General features: G+C 43.0%; 1 protein-coding gene across 14 annotated transcripts in view; it reads right to left on the minus strand.

The window, feature by feature from the left end:
- Positions 1-5743, minus strand: part of AAK1 (AP2 associated kinase 1) — a 184650-nt gene extending 178907 nt beyond the window's left edge. For 7 of the 14 annotated variants that reach the window (XM_007970356.3, XM_007970352.3, XM_007970354.3 and 4 more), the window contains exons 1-2: positions 5370-5742; positions 4670-5069 (exon numbers count right to left, since the gene is read on the minus strand). In XM_007970356.3, the coding sequence (XP_007968547.3) occupies positions 4670-4832 (163 nt within the window). In that variant the 5' untranslated portion in view covers positions 4833-5069; positions 5370-5742. Of the gene's footprint in view, positions 1-4669; positions 5070-5369 lie in introns of all 14 variants that reach the window. The other 7 variants (XM_073023049.1, XM_007970359.3, XM_073023051.1 and 4 more) reach the window with 3 other exon arrangements.
- Positions 5744-22025: the final 16282 nt, after the last annotated feature.

Here is a 22025-nt window from a genome sequence, read left to right on the forward strand (position 1 = left end):
GGTGCTTATAACTAAATCTCTCTGCCTGGCACTCAAGGTTCTCCACAAAATTCGTCCTTCTTTTTCTCTCCAATGTACCTTCTGCTCTGGTCAAACATCCTCATTATCTCCCCTGTTCACACCTTTCGGTAACACTGGTCAATTCCCTTCCCTGCCTGCTTCTGCTTAAGCTTCTAGCCTCTTATCAAACCTTCTGGGACCACTCTTTCCCCAGACACTCGCTGCTCCCTTTCCCCACAATTGGCACAGGGCTGAGGCACAGGAGGGGAGCCATGCATTCTTGGTATCTATTCATCAGTCATTCAAAAGGTCCAGGGCCACTGAAGAAAGTAAGCAGCAAGCACCTCCAGGGAGCAACTTAAAGAATTTCATTCTACCACTCCGTGTCCTCTGTCCTTCTTTCCTTGATTCTGGGGAGGAAATGTGTACTGACGAAAATGGTAACACTAAACTAGTCAGTATTCTCAAAATGTATCAGGCTGTTTCACCACTTTGCCTATGCGATTCTCTCAGCCTGAGAGGGCCTGGGTAACCCCCATCTGGAACATCTGCTGGGCAATTTCTATTCCTGTTCAAACTTCATGTCACCTGCGAACTCTCACCCCCAGGCTCTTTATCATAACATCCTTTGCCATCTAAGGTATGTATGTCAAAGGCCACGCTTAAGTGCTGGACACTTATCTCAGGTGTTGGGCTCTGTTAAGAGTCAGGCCTGTGTCCCATCCATCTCAGGATCTCTGGAACCTAATACAGTGCCTGCCACAAAGAGGCACATATGTGTTTCATATTGATACCACCAACACATTAGAATTAGGTGCCTTTAATGGAATTTTTAGTGGTTTCACACACATTTTTAAGCCTTACTAGTTCGCTATGTAGGTAGGAGAAATTATCAAAGTTTATTGATGTGGACATTTGGTACTTCTCATCAGCCTTGGATCTGGATTCCTTGAATATAAATTAGAAAACTGCTCTGAGGAGCCATCTAGTCCACCTTATAGCTCCAGAATGTTGTCTTGAATACAGTAATAAATAAACAAACATTTATTGTTTAAAGCTTAGATATAAGTCCTCGTATAGCTAAGGAAGTATGATAAAAGCACAGCTTCTCAAGCCTTCCTTGAACATTGCTCCAATTTTCCCATTGAGCTCATTCTGGAAGCTTAAACCAAATCTTCCCTTGACATCATATGCCTATTAACTTAGACATGATTTAGCATCTCATCATGGCATCTTCGCTGAGAAAGCTAGAAAGAAAATATTCTCCCTGGCACCCAGCCTAGAAATAGCCATATTCCTCTAAACTCATAACTTAAAGCCTTCACTTCCCCCAAACAGCCCCTGCTGGACTAGTTAGTGAAACCAGGCCAGGAAGGCTGATATACCAGGGGAGATATGGCAGTGCAGCATCTTTTTGTCTTGCCCAGCACCTGCTCCTTGGGGTTCTTGCAATTCCTCACGAAAAAGCACACACCAATACCCGCACCAGAGAAAAAGAGATCATCAGTGGAATGTGGTGGTAATCTGGTCTGTGTTTTGAAGCCTCTCACACCACTCCTCCCTAAACTGCCTGGCCACTGCTCTGGGCACCCAGGGTACAACTCCCATGGTCCTTAAACAACTCTGGCTAGGACTGTAGACAGGTCCGCACTTGGGGACTCACAGGGAAGAGAGCGCAGGGAAGGAGCGTGGCTACCCAAAACATCTGTTAGGCCTTTAAGGAGCTGGTGAGGACTCTGCAAAGAACATCTGGCTCTATCCCCTAACAATGGGGGAAAGGAACTGCTTCAGATTGCTGCAGCTCAACTAGCTTTCACATTGCTCCCACTCCCCTTTAACACACACACACACACACTCTCTCTCTCTCTCTCTCTCTCTCTCCACATATATACATATGATGTATAATGCTGCTGGTAGGTAATGGCTACCATTTATTGAACACCTGAAAACGTGAATTATATATATTGCCTCATTTAATCTTCATGACCAGCCCATTAGGCAGTGGTTTTCAAAGTTGACCTTGCATCAGAATCTCTCCAGGAACTTATTAAGCCCCACACCCACAGCCTATGTAGTGAGGCCTGAGAATCTCCATTTCCAACAAGCTTGCAGGTGATAAGGATGCCCCATTTTGAGAACCACTGCCACAGGGAAACAGAGATTCAAGAGTGGTTTGGAATGTCTTGCCTACAGTTCCACAGCTAGTAAAGAACAGATCCAGAATTTGAACCTAGATCTGTCTGACTCTATAGACAGTGCCGGTAACCATGCTACTGTATGTGTGAATGTATGCCTCATCTTCCCAAATTCATTGGCAGAAACTTAAAGGCAGATTCAATCACACTTTAGACCTCCCTTATTCATCTCAGAACTTCATACGGTCTTTGGACTTGGTAGGTGCTACATAAATACTTTGTATACTGGCTCCTACATTTCTACATACTTCTAAGAACCACAAATTCAAACTCAACTTAAGCCAAAGAACACAAAAAGGGCAGCATAGCTAGACCCAGTTTTACGTGACATTCTCTCTTGCTACTCCGTCTTTGCCCACAGTGCCACCACACTAACTCCTACTCACTCTTCAGTCACTTCCTTCAGAAAATGATCCTGGGCTCCCTAAAACTGGGGGCCACTGCACCCTAAGTTTATCTCTATGATGGCATTTATCAATCCACTATAACTGGCTATTTTCCATCTCTTAAAGCAATTGGTAAAGGCCAGCTCTGGTTTAACAGCATATCCCAGAACCTAGCACAGCACCTGGCACTTCACAGGCAACTCCATAAACTGCTGAATGAATAAATGCAGAGCTGCAAGTCCTAAATTCCACGTAAAAATATCACAATACATGATGCGCAGTTCTCAAGGATGAACCCCAGAGAAGAGGAAGGCAGCCTAGGTAACAAAGACCAATTTTGCCTTTTCTCTTCCCTATCACTCTTCTCACACTTGGAGAACATGCACCGCTTAGGGCAGCATCACCCTTGATGAGACAACATCCTAGCTGAACAAAATGCTCGTGGGCTATAAGGTCAGCAGAGGCCATTCAGAGGGGAGGAAAGTGCTCTGTGGCCCTTCATTTCTCCTGATTTCTCTCTGACCCACTCTCCTTTTCACCATTTCTCCACCCCACTGCAGTTAAGGGCTTTGGCACAGGGATGAAAGAGACAGATCAGACTCAAGGGTGCGGATCTGGCAGCGGGCACAGAAGCATCTCCCAACCTGCACCAAAGTCCACAGGAAAGATCCAAAGGGACAGTGACTCAGGCCCCAGATAAAGCCCAGCTAGAGCAGTACTGAGATTAGAAGAGCAATAATTTCACACGGACATTAACTGTCAGACATCTTTTTTAAAAATCGTGTTTTTAAAGTACAGGCTTCAACTCTATTCCCAGAAAACTGGGCCCTGCTGAATCCAGTGCTTACACAAGCTAAGAGCCAAACAGTTTCCTCCTCTTCCAAACCCACCCACCAGCCTGCAACACCCACCATGGTAAGCATTTCCCAGGCCCAGGTCAGGACCCTTGCTTCAACTTTAGCTTGCAAAACACCCCTTTTTAAAGAGGCCTCTTAGCTTTCTCTCTTCCCTCGGTAATAAAACTGTTCCCTTCCACCACCATGTTGCAGTAATAGAGACCTCTCCCTTCCTCCAACCCCTCTCGGTCTATAACACAACCTACAGCAGGTCGGCCCCATCCAATTAGTCTGAATTGCTTCATGCCAAGGAAATTGCTGCTTTTATTAAAAATAAAAGCACACTAGGCAGGCGATGGGCTATGAAAAGTATGAGTCTGGCATAATTATGAAGGTCGAGGTTAAGGTTACCAAAAGAGACATGCAAAGATTTCCCGAAAGCCTGGAGGAAAAAAGATGTATATCTACGTGAGTATAGATACACAGATGAAACACAGAGGAATTTACACAGCAGATCTAAATAACATCCTCTCTGACAGTGAAAAAACAAAATCAGAGCCACTCTCAAGTAATTTTTCTTTTGGTTTTAAAAAAAAAAAAAAACTAAAGCGAGAGGAAGAGGGGCCTACCAGACTGAGTTCAAAATAACCACATTTGTTTTATATAATTTTTGTTATCTTTGCTATATCCTGGGGACCCGATTACAGTTGGGTCAGGAAACAAACCTACTAGTGAAATCTACCAAGAGCCTTGGCCCTTGGAAAAACACGTTCACATTCTCCGAAAATCCTCCCTTCCTTCCAATGCCTGCTCATGGAAGTAGGAAAGTTGGGTAGGAGAAGGAGAAACCCCTCTCTTCTTAAAAGTCCCCCCATCCCCACCCTTCAGCCTTCACATCAAGATTTTAAGTTTTAGGAGGATGACAAGCCCATCACCCTGCCTTTGGCATAAAGCTTTACACTTTCACACATTTTCTTGTGTGATCCTCAAAATTTGGCTTCTCAATATTAAAAAAATAAAAATAACAGGCCACTAATGTAAACAATTTCGGCAACCTCCCCACACCCCCATAAGCCCAGTCACTTTCAAATCTCAATTTTAAATCTCTCAAGGACAATGACTCACAGGGCAAGTGAAGGGGGAAGGGAGGGTCAACTGGTCAAAGCCCATTCATACATGCAACAACTAGAAACCACAGTACTGCCGCATCAGCACAAGATTTTAATTTACGGCGCATTGAGCTACACCGTACCTTCCGCCAACACCTCGTCCACTGTGACCTGCTGTCGCCCGATGCCAAAGACTCTTCCGATGTAGCCACTGCCCAGGCCCGAGGTGCTGCCCCCTCCTCCGCTAGAGCCGGAGCCCAGGCCAGAGCCGCCCTGCTCTCGCCGGGAGTCGAAAAACTTCTTCATCTTGCGAATAGGGAGCAGCAAAGCAAAATACCGATGGTTTCTAGATTTTTTTTTTTTTCTTTCTTTTTTTTTTAGAAAAGAGATCCAAGGATTTCTTCTCGGATTTCAGCTCAGAGAGGAGCCACCCGAATCCGGCCGTGGGGGTTGGGGCTGAGGGAGGATGCCTATAGGAATATGCGTGTCAATCGCGCGGCGGGTCCCCTCCTCCTCCAGAAAGCGATTCGTGTAAGTTTAAACCTGTGATGACAGAGGAAGAGAGAGAGGATGAATCAGTAACACACTTAAAAATTCAACCGCTGAGTCCTAGGGGGAGCAAAAGCCATCATCCTGGGGAAACGTTTCATATATTTTCCTGGCGAGAAAAACCCTGGGGCTGAAAACGCGACCCCGGCCCCAGAACCCGGGATCCCCGAGCCTGGAGCTCGGAAAAAGGAGGGATCCGAGCTGCTGGGGCAGCGCCGACCCTCCCGGGCACTGCCTCCCGCTCCTCCCGGGTCTCCCCGCCGCCCCTCGAGGCAGCATCCTGGCAGCACCCACTTGAGACGGCTCGGCGGCCGGCGCCCAGCTACCAGCCCCGCGACATTGTCACGGCCGCCGGGCCGGCCTGCGACGCAGAGAGGAGGCGGCGCTGCAGCGAGAGCCGGGGCCGCGCTCGGCTCCAGCCCGCCCGCCAGCTGATCCCGGGAGCGCCGGGCGGAGACTGACCCGCCGCCCCTCCCCCGCGCGCGCTCCCGCCCGGCTCCATCCACCCAACCAGGAAGTGAACCGCCGCCGGAAGTGCCGCTTGGGGCGGCGCGGCGAGGGACCGGGGCCTCTCCTGCAACCGCCGCTCTGTCGCCACAGATGGGAAGGAGTAGACGGCGAGAAGAGGACCGGGCGAAGGGGGTCTCAGTGCAGACAGAGTTCTGGAAAAGACTGTTGATATCACCCGAGCCGCAGAGCAAGCTGGGAAAGGTAGCTAGGCGCAGTCCGGCGGCTGGACTACAAATCCCAGCATGCTCCTGGAGGAGCGGGCGAGGCGGCAGCCGTGGCCTCCACGGCCTGGAAGGAGGTTTGTGGGGTGGTGCATATATGGGGACTCGGCAATTTAAACACATCCCGTGAAGAAACTGCCAACGACTAGGTTCCCCGCCGCTGTATGTTCCACTCTTCTGGAGCCATCTTATTTGCGGCCTGGCCTCCTGGCACAAGGGATTCTGGATTTTGTGGTTTCCGAACGGATCGAGACTGACACCCGAAGGACGCCAGCTTAACCGCTTAGCCCCTAGTGGGTCCTGTGGGTTTCCCGACGTTACCTGGGCTGAAATGGAAGCGAGAAGTGATCGGGAACATTGTGCTGGCAGTTGGATCCGGCTGCACCGGAGCGCCAGCCTTAAAATAAGTAAAACCGATGCCCTTCGCCCCTAACCTCAAAAGCTGCTTTTGCGTCTAGAGGTTATTGAGAGCCGGCTCTGCGGTCAGCTCTGAGCTAGGCGCTGTGAGAACGCTCAGTAAGACAGTGTCTCGTCTGAAAGTGTACAGGCGATATTCAAACCGAGAAACGGCCAAAGGTTGTGTGCAGGGCAGATCCTAGGATACCAGAGGCCCAGCCCGTTGGCTTAACCTCAAACTCGGGGGCTTTTCAGCCCATGCTGCCCCTTAATTTTTCCTCCTTTGCTGACGCTGTGGGTGCGTCCCAAAGCCTGACCTTCACTAGCCCCCTTGCACACAAGAACACTAACCCTAACCTGACCAGTTATTTATTTCTCACTTCAAGATTCTTCCACTGATACTTACGTTTCCCTGATACTGTCCAAGTGCTGAGGGTGGGGATGGACTCTGTGATTTGCATCTGCCAAATGCAGAAAATTTGGAAAACCAGTTGATACACTTTTCCGACCCTAGATTTCCTGATGGATGATGCTGAAGAGTGGCAAGTTCCTGCCAAAAACAAACAAAAAAACCTGCCATGATTTACTAATATGATTTTTCTAACCCCTGAATATGGGTTATTGTTCATTTCCGCCCGCTATCCCCACTCCCTAGTGCTTGTCTCAGAATTTTTTTCAGCAGTATTTGAGTAGAGAAGGGTGCCCCAGGGAAAAAAATGGTTCTTGCTTTCTCTATTCTGAATACGGAGCTGAGCTCTGACTGGGCTAACAGTGGCGTTTGGTGCTGCTGCTGCTGCTGCTTGTTTAAAGTAGTGCCATTGTAATTAAACTCCGTGTAGAGATAGCATCTTTTCTTCCGGAGAGAGTCTGTGTTGTCACCTCAGTTCACAAATTCACGAAGCCACCTCCAGGGTGAAATGCAGCACCTATTCCCTCAAACTAAGCCCACGAAGGCATGTTCTCTGCACTTTCCTTAAAAGGCCAGATTTTTGTCTAAGGAAGTTTGAAACAGACCTTAAAATAGATGAGAAAGCTCTTTTGGAATTAGACTCATTGACCCCCATTTTTCTCAGCACTTTTTTGTCTTGACTTTTTTTTAAAGAAGCTCTGCTAGGTCCTAAAATCAATCCGATGCTCAGTTTTTACCTTTCTAGACTTTCCTGTTACCAGACTAGTCCAGGCTTACACAAATCTCAAGTCTTACTTCAGTGATACAAAAACTCCCAATACGCTTAAGGTAGCTAACATGCATTTATTGAACACCCACATGAATGCTCTGATCAGAAGCTGAGGGAAGAGGTTTAAAAAACAAAAAACAGATGACTTGCCCTCCATTCCCTCACAGACAAATAGCAATTATAATGACAAATCCACAGTTTTTCTTGCTTTACATATATTAAGTATATAATGCTCAAAGCCACCCTATGAAGTAAAGTACCACTATTATTTTATAGCTGGGTAAGTAAAGCAAAGAGATTAGTGACTTACCCAAAGTCACACAGTAAATAGCAAAGCCAGGATTCAAACCCAAACATTTTAGCTTCAGAGCCCAGTTCTTACCTGGCTATACTAAAGTGTCAGAGAGAGCAAACATTAACTGCTTAAAAGACTAGTGAATAGTTAGGAACCTATGCACAAGCAGCATAGGACCAGGAGACAGGAAACCTCTGCCATTTCATAGCTGGGACCTTAGACCACTTGTGTCACTGGGCTTATTATCTCAGTTGTAAAACCAGAGCTCTTACAACTCTTAGTAATTTTTTAGTTCCTGAGTACAAAATAATGAACAGATCAACCACTATAATCTCAAAACTATCACACTTACTTTCTGTAGAATTTGTCCCACCCTGCTTGGCATTCCTATTCAACTTTTAATGTATATTGCTGCCTCAACCAAACACCTCAAAGCCAGAGAACCATCTTCCACTTATCTCCTTGGGCATCCAGTATAATAGTTTACATAGAGTGTGTTCTTAGCAGTACTTAAAGTAAATAATTTACTTTAAATGTGACACAAAACAGAGCTATCTGATTAAGGTGGAAAGATTGATTTGAAGTATCCTAGATGTGTTTTGAACTAGGTGTGGAAGATGCTATGGGTAAATATTCAAAGGGAGTGCGAAAAGAAAGTGACATTTACTATTGTTACAATAGCGATCTTATAACTGATGGAACAGACTCTTTGAGGCAATAAGATGCCAAATTATAAACAAGACCTAAGGCTATATCAGGCAAGGGTTAAGTCACACATCCCTACACTTGAAGAGTAAACCATCTTCTAACTGCCACAAGGTTTTTCTTTTTCTCTGGTAGCTAAATAGACACTGGCCTGGAGATAAGCAATATTGAAACAATTGTAGCTCACTGACCACCAGATGCTGACTAACTGTATCCCCCCAACCCATGTTCCACAAACCATAAGTACAGTTTTGATTGGACAAGAGACAGATTTCAGTAACATCCTAGTAAGACACTACCAACCACAGACTGGTTCTGGCTGGTTTTCAGAGGCCGTGCACTGAGTACCTTCATGTCCTCTGCTTCACCTAGTTGTAATGCATTTAAATGTTAAATCTCCACCCCAAAGAGAACATAGGACATATGTAACATGCATGTTTACTCACTATGCATGCATGTACTACCCCCTGCTTTGTGAATAATCAAAGCTCCTGTAAGTTCTTAAGTGTGTATTCTTAGCCAACTCATTTGGCATAAATTTGTGTTCCACTCTTTCCTCCCTCTAAATACCTGCTTTCAGTGCCAGAGTCTGCACTTCCCAGCCCATCAGGATCACCAACCTGCAGGCTGCAACTCTTTATAAGAAATAAAGCTCTCCTCTCGAAATTTATAAACCTTGGGATTCTTCAGTTAACACTATGTATCTTCCATATGCTAGTTACAGAATTTAAAAATATATGTATTATCTTGTTTTATTGTTTTATTTTAATTTTATTTATTTTATTTTATTTTTTATTTTTTTATTTTTTTTGAGATAGAGTCTCACTCTGTAGCTCAAGCTGTAGTGCAGTGGCATGATCTCGGCTCACTGCAACCTCTGCCTCCCAGGCTCAAGCGATTCTCATGCCTCAGCCTCCTGAGTAGCTGGGACTACAGGTGTGTGCCACCGTGCCTGGTTAATTTTTTGTATTTTAGTAGAAACAGGGTTTTACCATGTTGCCCAGGGTGGTCTCGAACTCCTGAGCTCAGGCGATCCACCCACCTTGGCCTCCCAAAATGTTGGGATTACAGGCGTGAGCCACTACGCCTGGCCTATTTTTTTTTTTAATAATTATATAAAAAATAGAGATGGTGTCTTGCTTTGTTGCCCAGGCTGACCTCAAACTCCTGGACTCAGGTGATCCTCCCACCTCGGCCTCCCAAAGTGCTGAGATTACAGATGGGAGCCACCGTGCCTGGCCAATATTATTTTATTTAATCTTCATGTTTGCCTCCAAAGTAGACAGTATTATCTATTTTATCAAAGAAAATACTGTTATAATATTATTCCCAATTTTATAGATGAACATGAAGATTTTGTTAGCAGATGAACATGTATGGTTTGTTAGGTTTGAAGGAAATGATTTGACCTGTGGTACACCTAAATCATGTCACCATAAACCCAGTGTGCTATATCTTTGAGGAAATCAAAGGAAAGGAGACCACCATTAATTAAAATGCTTAACTAAGTCAAGCACTATGTTGGGTATTTAATCATACCATTTAACCCACACAATACATCTATGAGGTGTGCATTACTTTTACTGGTGTGGAAACAGAGGTTGAGCAACTGTCTGTCAACTGTTTCTACAAAACATCTTGAAAAGGGCAGAGCCAAGACTGACCTCAAAACCCACATCATTTTCATTACACCATATAGGCTTTCTGTGTTGCTGTCTTTTAGCAAAGTGGAACTTGTTAGAAATGCAAATTTTGGAGCCCCATCCAGACCTACTGAATAAGAGGGAGGGGCAGAGGCAGCAGTTTCTGTTCACAAACCTTTCAGGTAATTCTAACACACATTCAAGTTTGAGAACCACTGTTTAGCAGAAGCAAACTTGTAAGAACTATGTCCTTTTTAAAAAAATGACAGTTTTTGCCCGGGTGTGCTGGCTCACGCCTGTAATCCCAACACTTTGGGAGGCCGAGGCAGGTGGATCACCTGAGGTCAGGACTTCAAGACCAGACTGGCCAAGATGGTGAAATCCCGTCTCTACTAAAAATACAAAAATTAGCCGGGCATGGTGGCACGTACCTGTAATAGCAGCTCAGGAGGCTGAGGCACGAGAATCACTTTAACCCAGGAGATGGAGGTTGCAGTGAGCCGAGATTGCACCACTGCATTCCATCCTGGGAGACGAGTAAGACTCAGTCTCAAAAAAAAAAAAAAAAAAAAAAAAAAAAAAAAAAAAAAAAGACGTTTCTTGATCTTTTTATTTAAATTTTTAATTTTATTTTCTTTTTCCTTTTTATTTTCCTTTTAATTTTTTTGAGACGGAGTTTTGCTGTTGTTACCCAGGCTGGAGTGCAATGGCGTGATCTTAGCTCACCGCAACTTCTGCCTCCCGGGTTCAAGTGATTCTCCTGCCTTAGCCTTCCTAAGTAGCCAGGATTACAGGTGTGCGCCACCACGCCCAGCTAATTTTGTACTTTTAGTAGAGACGGAATTTCTCCATGTTGGTCAGGTTGGTCTCGAACTCCCAACCTCAGGTGATCTGCCCACCTCAGCCTCCCAAAGTGCTGGGATTACAGGTGTGAGCCACCACTCCCAGCCTAATTTTCTTTTTTAAACTGAGCCTTGTCTTCTTATTTTCCACTTGATTTGGGTTTTGAATTTTAAGAAAGTAATTATGTGCTCATTGAAGAAAGTAGATAGAAGAAAATAAAAATCAGTTGTAATTCTACCACTCAGTGATAACTGCTATTGACATTTTGATCAATTTCCTTTTAGCGTTTTTCCATATATAAGTACATTTTTACTATATTAGATCACATTGTATATTTAATTTTTTTTTCATTTCATAGTTTCCTATTTCATTGTATATTCACCAAAATATTCTTTTAGTGGCTGCTTAATAATCAGTGCTTTACTGTCAATTTTTTTTAAATGTTGCTTTTTATGTATGATTAGAATGAATATTCTCTTGTATACTTCTTTGATTTTCTTTCTTCTTCTTTTTTTTTTTTTTTTTTTTAAGACAGGGTCTTGCCCTACTGCCCAGGCTGGAGTACAGTGGCACAACCTCAGCTCATTGCAGCCTCAACCTCCTGGGCTCAAGCAGTCCTCTCACACCACCATGCCTGGCTTTTTACATTTTTTTATTTTTGTAGAGACAAGGTTTCACCATGTTGCCCAAGCTGGTCTTGAGCTCCTGAACTCAAAGCAATCCACCCACATCAGCCTCCCAAAGTGCTGGGTTTAAAGGTGTGAGCCACTGCGCCTGGCCTGATGTTGGTTTTTGTTTTGTTTTGTTTTTTTTGAGAAGGACCCTTGCTCTGTCTTCCATGCTGGAGTGTAATGGTGCAATCTCGGCTCACTGCAGCCACCACCTCCTGGGTTCAAGTGATTCTCCCGCCTCAGCCTCCAGAATAGCTGGGATTACAGGCACCTGCCATCATGCCCGGCTAATTTTTGTATTTTTTGTAGGCACAGGGTTTCACCGTGTTGGCCAGGCTGGTCTTGAACTCCTGACCTCAGGTAATCCACCCACCTCAGCCTCCCAAAGTGCTGGGATTACAGGCATGAGCCACCACGCCTGGCCCCCTGATTTTCTTTCTAAGGCTATGTTGTTATAAATGAAATAACTGGGTCAAAAGGTATGAATGTTTTTACAGCTAGAGAACCAAAGTACCCTCCAGGATATTGATACTGATTTGTTCTCCACTCACTGATCCTGTAAACAAATATTTATTAAGTACCATGTGCTAGACTTTAGAAAGTTTATTAAAATAAACAAGATAGTTAACACTCCTTGCCTTCAAGGAGCTATTGGTGGTTTTTGTTTCCTTTTTTTTCCTTTGAGACAGGGTCTTGCTCTGTCACCCAGGCTGCAGTGCAGTGCCATGATCATAACCAGAGGCTTTCAAGGGATGCACCCACCTCAGCTTCCTGTATGACTGGTGCACAGCACCACGCCCAGCTAATTATTTCTTAATTTTTTGTAGAGACAGAGTGTTGCTATATTGCCTAGTCTGATGTTGAACTCCTGGCCTCAAGCAATCCTCCTCCCTCGGCCTCCCAAAGTGTTGGGATTACAGGCATAGCCACTGTGCCCGGCTAGAGCTTTTGATCTTAAAAGAAGGCATTAAATCCTAACTATTTCCATACCCTTGCCAGCTCTGAGTTTGTGCAGTTTGAAAAGAAATCCATTTCGTTTTGTTAGGTAGGAATGGTGTTTATTGTTGTCATTGTTTAAATTAGTGAGGTTGAACAATTTTTCCTGTTCATTTATTTATTCATCAGTTGTTTGTTAAGAATCTATTATATGCTGAAACAGTGCTAGGCACTGGAAATATGATAAAGAAGATGGACATGTGTTTTCCATCACAGAGTTTATAATCTAGTAATTATTGGATGTATATATTTCTTCATTTCTAAATTGTATCCTTTTCCATTTTTCCACTGGAGCATTTATTTTTAAGAATTGATTTGAGAGTGCTCCTTTATTCAATCAGTATGTAATGAACTACCATGTACTAAACAATATGGTGCAAAACAGGATATACAAGGTTTCCCTTCCTAGAGAGCTCATGTTGGGGTCAGGGCAAAGAGAACACAATAAATAAGCCAGCGAGTCAAGACAAATGTCAGATACTGATTAATGCTGTGCAAATAATGATACTGGAATGATGTGATAGTGTCTGAATGACAACTTGAGATTGGATGTTCAACTCTTTATTAATGACATTAATTGAAACCTATTATCACATAAATGGAAAATCCTTTTTCTCCAGTTTGATATTAACCTTTTTTTTTTTTTTTTTTTTTGATGAAGGGTTGTTTTTAAAACTTTTTTCCTGGTTATGATAATACATAATCATTTTGCAACATTTGGAATCATATAAAAGCAGAAAAAATAATAAACCTCAGTTGCTTTCATTACTTATAAGTAAACCCTATCAACAGGTACTTGGATATCCTTTCTGCATTTTTCAATGTGTGTGTGTATGTGTGTGTGTGGTGTGTGCATGTGTGTAATTTTATTTGATAGAGAATATAATCTACTACAACTTGCTTTTTTCACTATGTGCAAAGAAGCTCTGTCAGTTGCTGGGAATAAAAAATGACAAAATTATAAACAAAAATAGGCATGAGATGTACCTATTCTAAAAATCATAGATTTCTTTAACTGGCAAGGGAAGGGGTCATGGAGGCAGAAGGGTGGTTAGGACATAAATGTTAATCAAGTAATCACACAAATATATTTAAAATTAGAATGTATAGATTTTATCTCATTAACCATTGTAACCCCAACCCATAAAACAGTGTTGGGAATCAGTGGTTTACTTTCATTCATTCATATTTTGCATTCTCTCATAAGTGTGGAAATATTCTCTGTATTTGTTATTTTGTCCATTTCTTGTTCCTAATTTTATAAATTTATGTTTTCTCCCATTTTATTTTGATTAGACCGACTGTTTGTTGCCTATATTTTCTTTCTTTCTTTCTTTCTTTTTTGAGACAGAGTCTTGCTCTGTCATCCAGGCTGGAGTGCCGTGGCAAAATCTCGGCTCACTGAAACCTCCAGCCACCTTCCAGGCTCAAGCGATTCTCCCGCCTCAAGCCTCCCGAGTATCTTGGATTACAGGCATGTGCCACCACACCCAGCCAATTTTTTATATATTTAATAGAGACCCAGTTTTGCCACGTTGGCCAGGATGGTCTCGAACTTCTGACCTCAGGTGATCCGCCTGCCTCAGCCTCCCAAAGTGCTGGGATTACAGGTGTGAGCCAGTATGTCTGGTTATGTTTGCCTATCTTTTCAATAAAAAATGTTGTTAGATATTTAAAACTCAACTGTAGAATTTTTTTTATTTTCTTCGTTTGTTTATGTGTCATTTTTCCTTTGGCTTTATTTTGGTTTATTTTGCTATGTCTCTAGTTATTCAAATAAATGTTTTATTTGTTGTTTTCCTTCTTGTTTCAAAATAAAAGCTAAAGCTAAGAGTTTATGACTCTCAATAAATGTAGCTAAAGCTAAAGAGTTTGACCATCTAAAGCTAACAGTTTGACTCAATAAATACGGCTTTCACACATCACAGAAGTTTTAATTTTTCTGTACTCATATTTAAGTTCTAAATACTCCAATTACATGTTACATTTTTTAGTTCCTCTTTGCCCCATGAGTTACATAAAGTCATGTTTACTTTTTTATGTTAATTTTATATGTTTACTTTGTAAGACCTGTATGTTTACTTTGTTACTTTGTAAAACCTTGAGAATAATACGAATAGTGGTTAAGAGTACAGGTCCTGAAGTCAAAACTGCTGTTTGAACCCCAGCTTTGTCACTTACTATAATAATCAGGGTTTAGTCAGCAAAGCAAAAATCACATTAACTATGTCAAACAGAGGATTAATACAAGGAATTGGTTACACAGGTGCTGGATGACTAAAATAGGAAAAACTGAGAAGCTGAGGTAAGCAGAGATGAATAACTGCAGGAAGAACCTACTGCCTTTCAGGATTGTAAGAACAAAAGGAAGAAGTCAAGTTACTAGAACCTAAGATTTCAGAGGAGAGGGCTCAAACCTCAGAGGGGAGGCACTATGCACCTGGTATTTGGACCGCAAAGGAACAGAGGGTCCCCCACTGGACCCTAGCTGAAGATTCCTCTGAGGGAGTGAAGCAAGATTCCTGCTGGTAGTGGCCCAAGATGCTGGAAGTGGCCAAAGATACTAGGAGCTAAAGCCAACTTTCTGCCGCTGATGGCAGAACAACACTAGAAAACAGGAAGGCTGAGCCTTCTTCCTCCTTCCAGTTCCCCTTCAGTGCCTCTTATTCGCAGAAAGAGGAGCCAGGATGTCTGGGAAATAGTTTGCAAATTCCAACCTTAGGATCATAGCATAGAGACAATAGTCAAATAACCAGTATGCTAGCTGTGTAACCTTAGGCAAATGACTTTATCCCGTGCCTCAGTTTCCTCAGCTGTAAAATAGATATATTGATGGTACCAACTTCACTGGGCTGCTCTGAGAAGCAAATGAGGTACTTCAGGTAAAGCATTTAGACCAGAGTGTAATATGAAACACTTAAAAATAAATGTTAGTGGCCTGGCACAGTGGCTCACACCTATAATCTCAAAAAATACAAAAAATACAAAAATTATCCGGGCATAGTGGCACAAACCTGTAATCCTAGCTGCTTGGAGGACTGAGGTTGGAGGATGGCTTGAGCCCAGGATGTCAACGCTGCAGCGAGCTGTGAACCATGCCACTGCACTCCAGCCTGGGTGACAGGGCAAGACCCTGTCTAAAAAATAAATAAATAAAATAAGTGTTAGCTGTTGTTACTATAAAATTATGTACTGTCTTTCAATAACCTTTTTTTTGAGACAGGGTCTCATTCTGTCACAAAGGCTGGAGTGCAGTGGCATGATCACGGCTCACTGCAGCCTCAACTTCTCCAGGCTCAAGAGATCCTCCCGCCTCAACCCCCAAGAAGATAGGATTACAGGCACGCACCACCATGCCTGGTTAATTTTTATATTTTTAGTAGAGAAAGGTTTCACCATGTTGCCCAGGCTGATCTCAAACTCCTGCGCTCAAGTGATCTGCAACCTCCTAAAGTGCTGGGAGTACAAGCATGAGCCACCATGCCCAGCCTGTCTTTTAATGCTTTTTCACATTTGAATTCTGTTTTGAGGCTGGGTGCGGTGGCTCACGCCTGTAATCTGAGCACTTTGGGAGGCCAAGGCGAGTGGATCACTTGAGGTCAAGAGTTCGAGACCAGACTGGCAAACATAGTGAAACCCTATCTCTACTAAAAATGCAAAAAATGAGCTGGGCATGGTGGTGGGCACTTGTAATCCCAGCTACTCAGAGGGCTAAGGCAAGAGAATCACTTGAACCCAGGAGGTGGAGGTTGCAGTGAGCTGAGAGAGAACCACTGCACTCCAGCCCAGGCCACGGAGTGAGACTCTTAAAAATAAATAAAATCAAATAATGAAATGAATTCTGTTTTGAAACCACAGTCATAAAATATATTAATACATTTCTTTGTTTGCCTTATTTTCATTCCTACTGAGAGTTATTTTATACCGTGATCTTTGAGTTGGGTCATCTTTCAGACAGGTAAGAATATTTCATCAAGTAATTTTTTCAAGAAAGGTATGTGAGTGTCCTTTTGTTGTCTTTAAAAGTGAAAATGGGTTGGGTGGGTGACTCACAACTATAATCTCAGTGCTTTAGGAGGCTGAGGCAGAAGAATCACTTGAGGCCAGGAGTTGTAGATCAGCCTGGGCAACAAAGTGAGACCCTGTTTCTACAAAAAAGTAAAAATAGGGCCGGGCACAGTGGGTCAGGGCTGTAATCCCAGCACTTTGGGAGGCCGAGGCAGGCGGATCACGAGGTCAGGAGATTGAGACCACCCTGGCTAACCCGGTGAAACCCCGTCTCTACTAAAAATACAAAAAAAATTAGCCAGGCATAGTAGTGGCGGATACCTGTAGTCCCAGCTACTCGGGAGGCTGAGGCAGGAGAATGGCATGAACCCGGGAGGCAGAGCTTGCGGTGAGCCAAGATCACACACTGCACTCCAGCCTGGGCAACAGAGCGAGACTCCGTCTCAAAAAAATAATAATAATAAAAAATAAAAAATAAATAAAAATAAGTTAGCCAGGCATGGTGGCCTGCTGCCTGTAGTCCTAGCTACTTGGGAGGCTAGGCAGGATGATCAGTTGAACCCAGGAGTTCAAGGCCGCAGTGAGACTGATAGCACCGCTGCACTCCAGTCTGGGCGACAGAGTGAGACCCTGTCTCATAAAAAAAAAATAATAAGTGAAAAGAGCTTCTGGAGAGCTGAAGACATGGAGGTTACTAGAGGGTGCCGTGCCTTAGAGGTCATGGAAGCTCTGCACCCCTTCCCATGCCTTGCCGTATGGATGTTTTCATCTGTATCCTTTGCAATAACCTTTTTCAAAAGATTCGTAAATGCAAAAGTCAACAATGCTAGTTTAATTGGAATGGGCTACACTCAGACTCTGAGGCTTGGTATGAAGCTTCCAATGTCTGTCTGGTAGATAGGTGGGAAGAGCGTTACTGATGGATCACTACTAACTTGGGCTTGTCCTGGAGTTGGAAGCTTAAAGAAACCCTTAGGAATGGATATCATATTTGGTCTTAATATATTTCATTGTGACCAGCAGGCTTTTCCCCCAACCGAGAAGGTGATCAAAACAAAAGATGATCTAAACAAGAACCGTATTTAAAATATTTAATACTCTGGTTTCTCTTCAGATCATATAAATCTTTCACCTTTTAAATATTTAGTTACTTGTTAACTGGTTTATCGTTGAGCTGGTTATCGATCTAGTTACCAATGTCGCAGTTGTGCAGTCACCTCTACATTATTTAAACAATACGTATATGTGCTACCCACCAATAATGAAATAGTTTTCACAAGAAAACTACAATTGTGTCCATGTTTGTTTTTAACATCCTTTTAAATGATCATTAAATGAGACTATTACCATTGAATGAGATGGATCAGTATGTGTTTTTAAATGAAGTTAACATTTTTTTGTTAAATTCAGCCATCATTAGAATTACTTTTGATATCCAAGAATATTACAAATTGTGAATAAAACAAAGTATACATAAAAATAAATAAGTAAATAAATAAAAGAGAAGATACATTGGCTAGGCAAAGAATTCTTGGACACAATTTTTCCCTTCGAATTTTTATGTCTTCATAAAAGAAGACATATGTTTATTGTTCAATCTAAAACCTTACTTATCTTTGTTCCTTTGTAGTAAATTTTACTGTAGGATTTTTTATTCTAAAAATTTTAAACTTTCACAAGAATAGGTCTAGGCAATAGATTCTTTTAAATCTGTTCACAGATTGAGATGTTTCTTCTCCTCAGGGCGAAGAAGCTGGGCATGGTGGCATAGTCCCATAATCCTAGCTAGTCAGGAGGCAGAGGCAGAGAATCCAATCACTTGAGTCCAGGAGCTTCAGGCTGCAGTGAGGATGATCGCACCAGTCCATTCCTGCCTGAGCAATAAAGCAAGACCCTGTCTCTCAAAAAACAAAACAAAAAAAACACCATATCATGATTTTGGTTAGATTTTTGTTAGGTTAGATTAATAATCAGTGCTTGCCTTATTGTTTTGGGTTTGTTTGTTTGTTTGAGACTTTTTTGTTTGTTTGTTTGTTTGTTTTGCCACTGGCTCTGTTGCCCTGGCTGGAGTGCAGTGGCGTGATCTTGGCTCATTGCAGCCTCTGCCTCCCAGGCTCCAGCGTTTCTCCTGCGTCAGTCTCCTGAGTAGCTGGGGCTACAGGTGCACGCCACCAGGCTCAGCTAATTTTTGTATTTTTAGTAAAGATGGGGTTTCACCATGTTGGCCAGACTGATCTCGAATTCCTGAACTCAAGTGATTCACCCACCTCAGCCTCCCGAAGTGCTGGGATTACAGGTGTGAGCCATGGCACCCAGCCTGACATCATTGTTAGTAAGTAAACACTATTTACAGCTGAGCTATGTAGTAAAGTCTATTTATTTTCTTTTCTCATATAACATTTTGGAACTAATAACTGTCTTTCTTTTTCATTCCTTTAGTTTCCTATACAATTTCACTAACTTACTTTCAAACTCTTCACCACCTGTCAAGATGTTCATTCACATTAGATATTCTATCAATTTCATCTTTCTATAAGAATCTAGGAGCCTTCTGACCTGCTTCAGTCTGATATGCCCTCCAGGCCTGATATGCAGTTGACATCTTATGATTTCCCTTCACCATCATCTTGGGAATTCTCTTTGCTTTCTTCCTGTGCTGGAGCCTCTGTTTTTGTGTCTTGTATCTTCTTGGTTTCTCCTCATTTTGATGAAGCACATCTTCAGTGCTGTGTTGAGAACAGTGTACAGAAGGTAAATGTTTTTAAATTACCATGTCTGACATGTTTTCCTACTACTCTGACACTTGATTATTTGTCTAGTTTGCAATTCTAGAGTGGAATTTTCTTTTTTTAGAATTGTGAAGAAATTGTTCTGTCATCTTCTAGGTTTCAGTGCTGTTCTTGTGCAGTGTAAAGCCCGTCTGACAACTGATCCTCTATGTGAATCAGTCTCTCTCCCTCTCTCTCTCTCTGTGATGCTCTGCTTGTAGGGTATTCTATTTGTCCCCACCATTCTTCTAGAAATGCACATCCTTCAGTTCTGGACATTTTCTTGAATTACTTCATTCATTGTTGATTTTTACCCTGTGTTTTCTTCTGTTTTATCTTCCTGAATTTTCTGTTGTCCATCTATTAAAAATATTTTTTATTGTTCTTCCTGAAATATTTCCTTGCCTTTATCTTCCAACTCTTCCATTGAATAATTGATATATTTATCATTTTTAAAATTTTAACAGTACTTTTTTGTCCCTTAAATATTTCTTTTTAACGTTTTCTCCTTACATGGTTTCTGTTTCCTTCAGTGCTGCTTATTTGGTTGGTTTACTCTCTATATTTCATCTTCAAGTCTTTCCTTAACATTTGATAATCCTTGGTTATCCATATTTAAAACCGGGAATTTGAGGTTGTGCATGGAATTCCAGGCTGGGATCACACCCGTAACCCCAGTACTTTAGGAGGCTGAGGTGGGCAGATTGCTTGAGCCCAGGAGTTTGAGACCAACATGGACAACATGGCAAAACCCCATCTCTATGAAACACAAAAATTAGCCAGGTGTGGTGGTGCGTGCCTGTAGTCCCAGCTACTTGGGAGGCTAAGGTGGGAGGATCGCTTGAACCTGGGAGGTGGAGTTTGCAGTGAGGTGTGATCCTGCCACTGGACTCCAGCCTGGGCACAGAGCAAGACCCTGTCTCAAGACAAATACAAAATAAAACTGAGGATTTGAAAAGCTGATTGGAAATAGTGTTTAGGTATAACTTATTGACTAGAAGGGACACTAGAGGGTGAACCTCAAAAGTTGATTTCCTTAGACCTGGACTTGTCAGAATTCCCCAGAGAAGATGCTTTCAGTGTTCTGCATAGGAGGCAAAAACCGATCACTTGTATTGGAGGACCCAGTTCCGGAGAGACCCAGGGGAGAAGCTAAATCATTTTTCACTCGTTTATTTGCTGTCTGTCTTCCAAAGGTTTAGTGCTGTTTTTCCCTGTACTATTTTCTTGTCTTCCAGGGTTTAAGCCCTGAAGATCTCATCCTCTGCATCAGTGCTGAACTCTGTCTCTCAGCCTTGCCCTGTGTTCCCCCAGAGGAGGAACTCTACGGTACTTTTTGCAACCACTTCCTGAGCCTTTTGAAGACTCAGTGATATGGATCAGGTTTGTTCTCAACTCTCTCTGCTACTGGCTTTTGACACTACCTCCTCTGATCTGCTAAATCATTTTTCACTCGTTTATTTGCTGTCCCTCTTCCAAAAGTTTAGTGCTGTTGTCCCCTGTGCTATTTTCTTGTCTTCATGGGTTTATGCCCTGAAGGTCTCATCTTCTTCTTTGGAACAACAACCATGCACATGTCAAGTCTCCATTCTCTACCCTTTGTGTCTATGATCTCATCTGTTATCATTTTCTTTTTCTTTTTCTTTTTTTTTTTTTTTTTTTGAGACAGAGTCTCACTCTGTTGCCCAGGCTGGAGGCTCGATCTCGGCTCACTGCAACTTCCACCTCCCAGGTTCAAGCGATTCTCCTGCCTCAACCTCCCGAGTAGCAGGGATTACAGGCACCTGCCACCGCACCTGGTGAATTTTTGTATTTTTAGTAGAGACGGGGTTTCACCATGTTGACTAAGCTGGTCTTAAACTCCTGACCTTTCAGGTGATCCACCCACCTTGGCCTTCCAAAGTGCTGGGATTACAGATATGAGTCACCACACGGGCCTTTTTTTTTTTTTTTTTAAGACAAGGTTTTTTTTGTCTGTTTGTTTATTTTGTTTTGAGATGGAGTCTTGCTCTGTTGCCCAGGCTGGATTGCAGTGGCACAATCTCAGCTCACTGCAGCCTCTGCCCGCCGGGTTCCAGTGATTCTCCTGCCTCAGCCTCCTGAGTAGCTGGAATTACAGGCACATGCCACCACACCCAGCTGATTTTTTTTTTTTTTTTTTTTTTTTTTGAGACGGAATCTCACTCTGTCGCCCAGGCTGGAGTGCAGTGGCACGATCTTGGCTCACTGCAAGCTCTACCTCCTGGGTTCACACCATTCTCCTGCCTCAGCCTCCTGAGTAGCTGGGACTACAGGTGCCAGTCACCACGCCTAGCTAATTTTTTGTATTTTTTAATAGAGATAGGGTTTCACCATGTTAGCCAGAATGGTCTCCATCTCCTGACCTCGTGATCCACCCGCCTTGACCTCCCAAAGTGCTGGGATTACAGGCATGAGCCACCACGCCCGGCCCAGAATTTAAAACTACATTAGAAGCAGTGAAAAACTGAGTGACCTGGACAGCAAACTTGAGAAGCTCTCTCAGAAAGTAGAGGAAAAGAACAAAGAGATGACGATGTTATCCAGGCATGGTTCCATGTGCCTAGAGTCCTACCCACTTGGGAGAATGAGGCGAGAGTATTGCTTGAGCCCAGGAACTCGAGGTTACAGTAAGCTGTGATCACACCACTGCACTCCACCCTGGTGGACACAGCAAGGCGTAGTTTTGTTTTCTTGG

The sequence above is a fragment of the Chlorocebus sabaeus genome, chromosome 14, assembly GCF_047675955.1.
Source record: "Chlorocebus sabaeus isolate Y175 chromosome 14, mChlSab1.0.hap1, whole genome shotgun sequence".
NCBI classification, from domain to species: domain Eukaryota; kingdom Metazoa; phylum Chordata; class Mammalia; order Primates; family Cercopithecidae; genus Chlorocebus; species Chlorocebus sabaeus.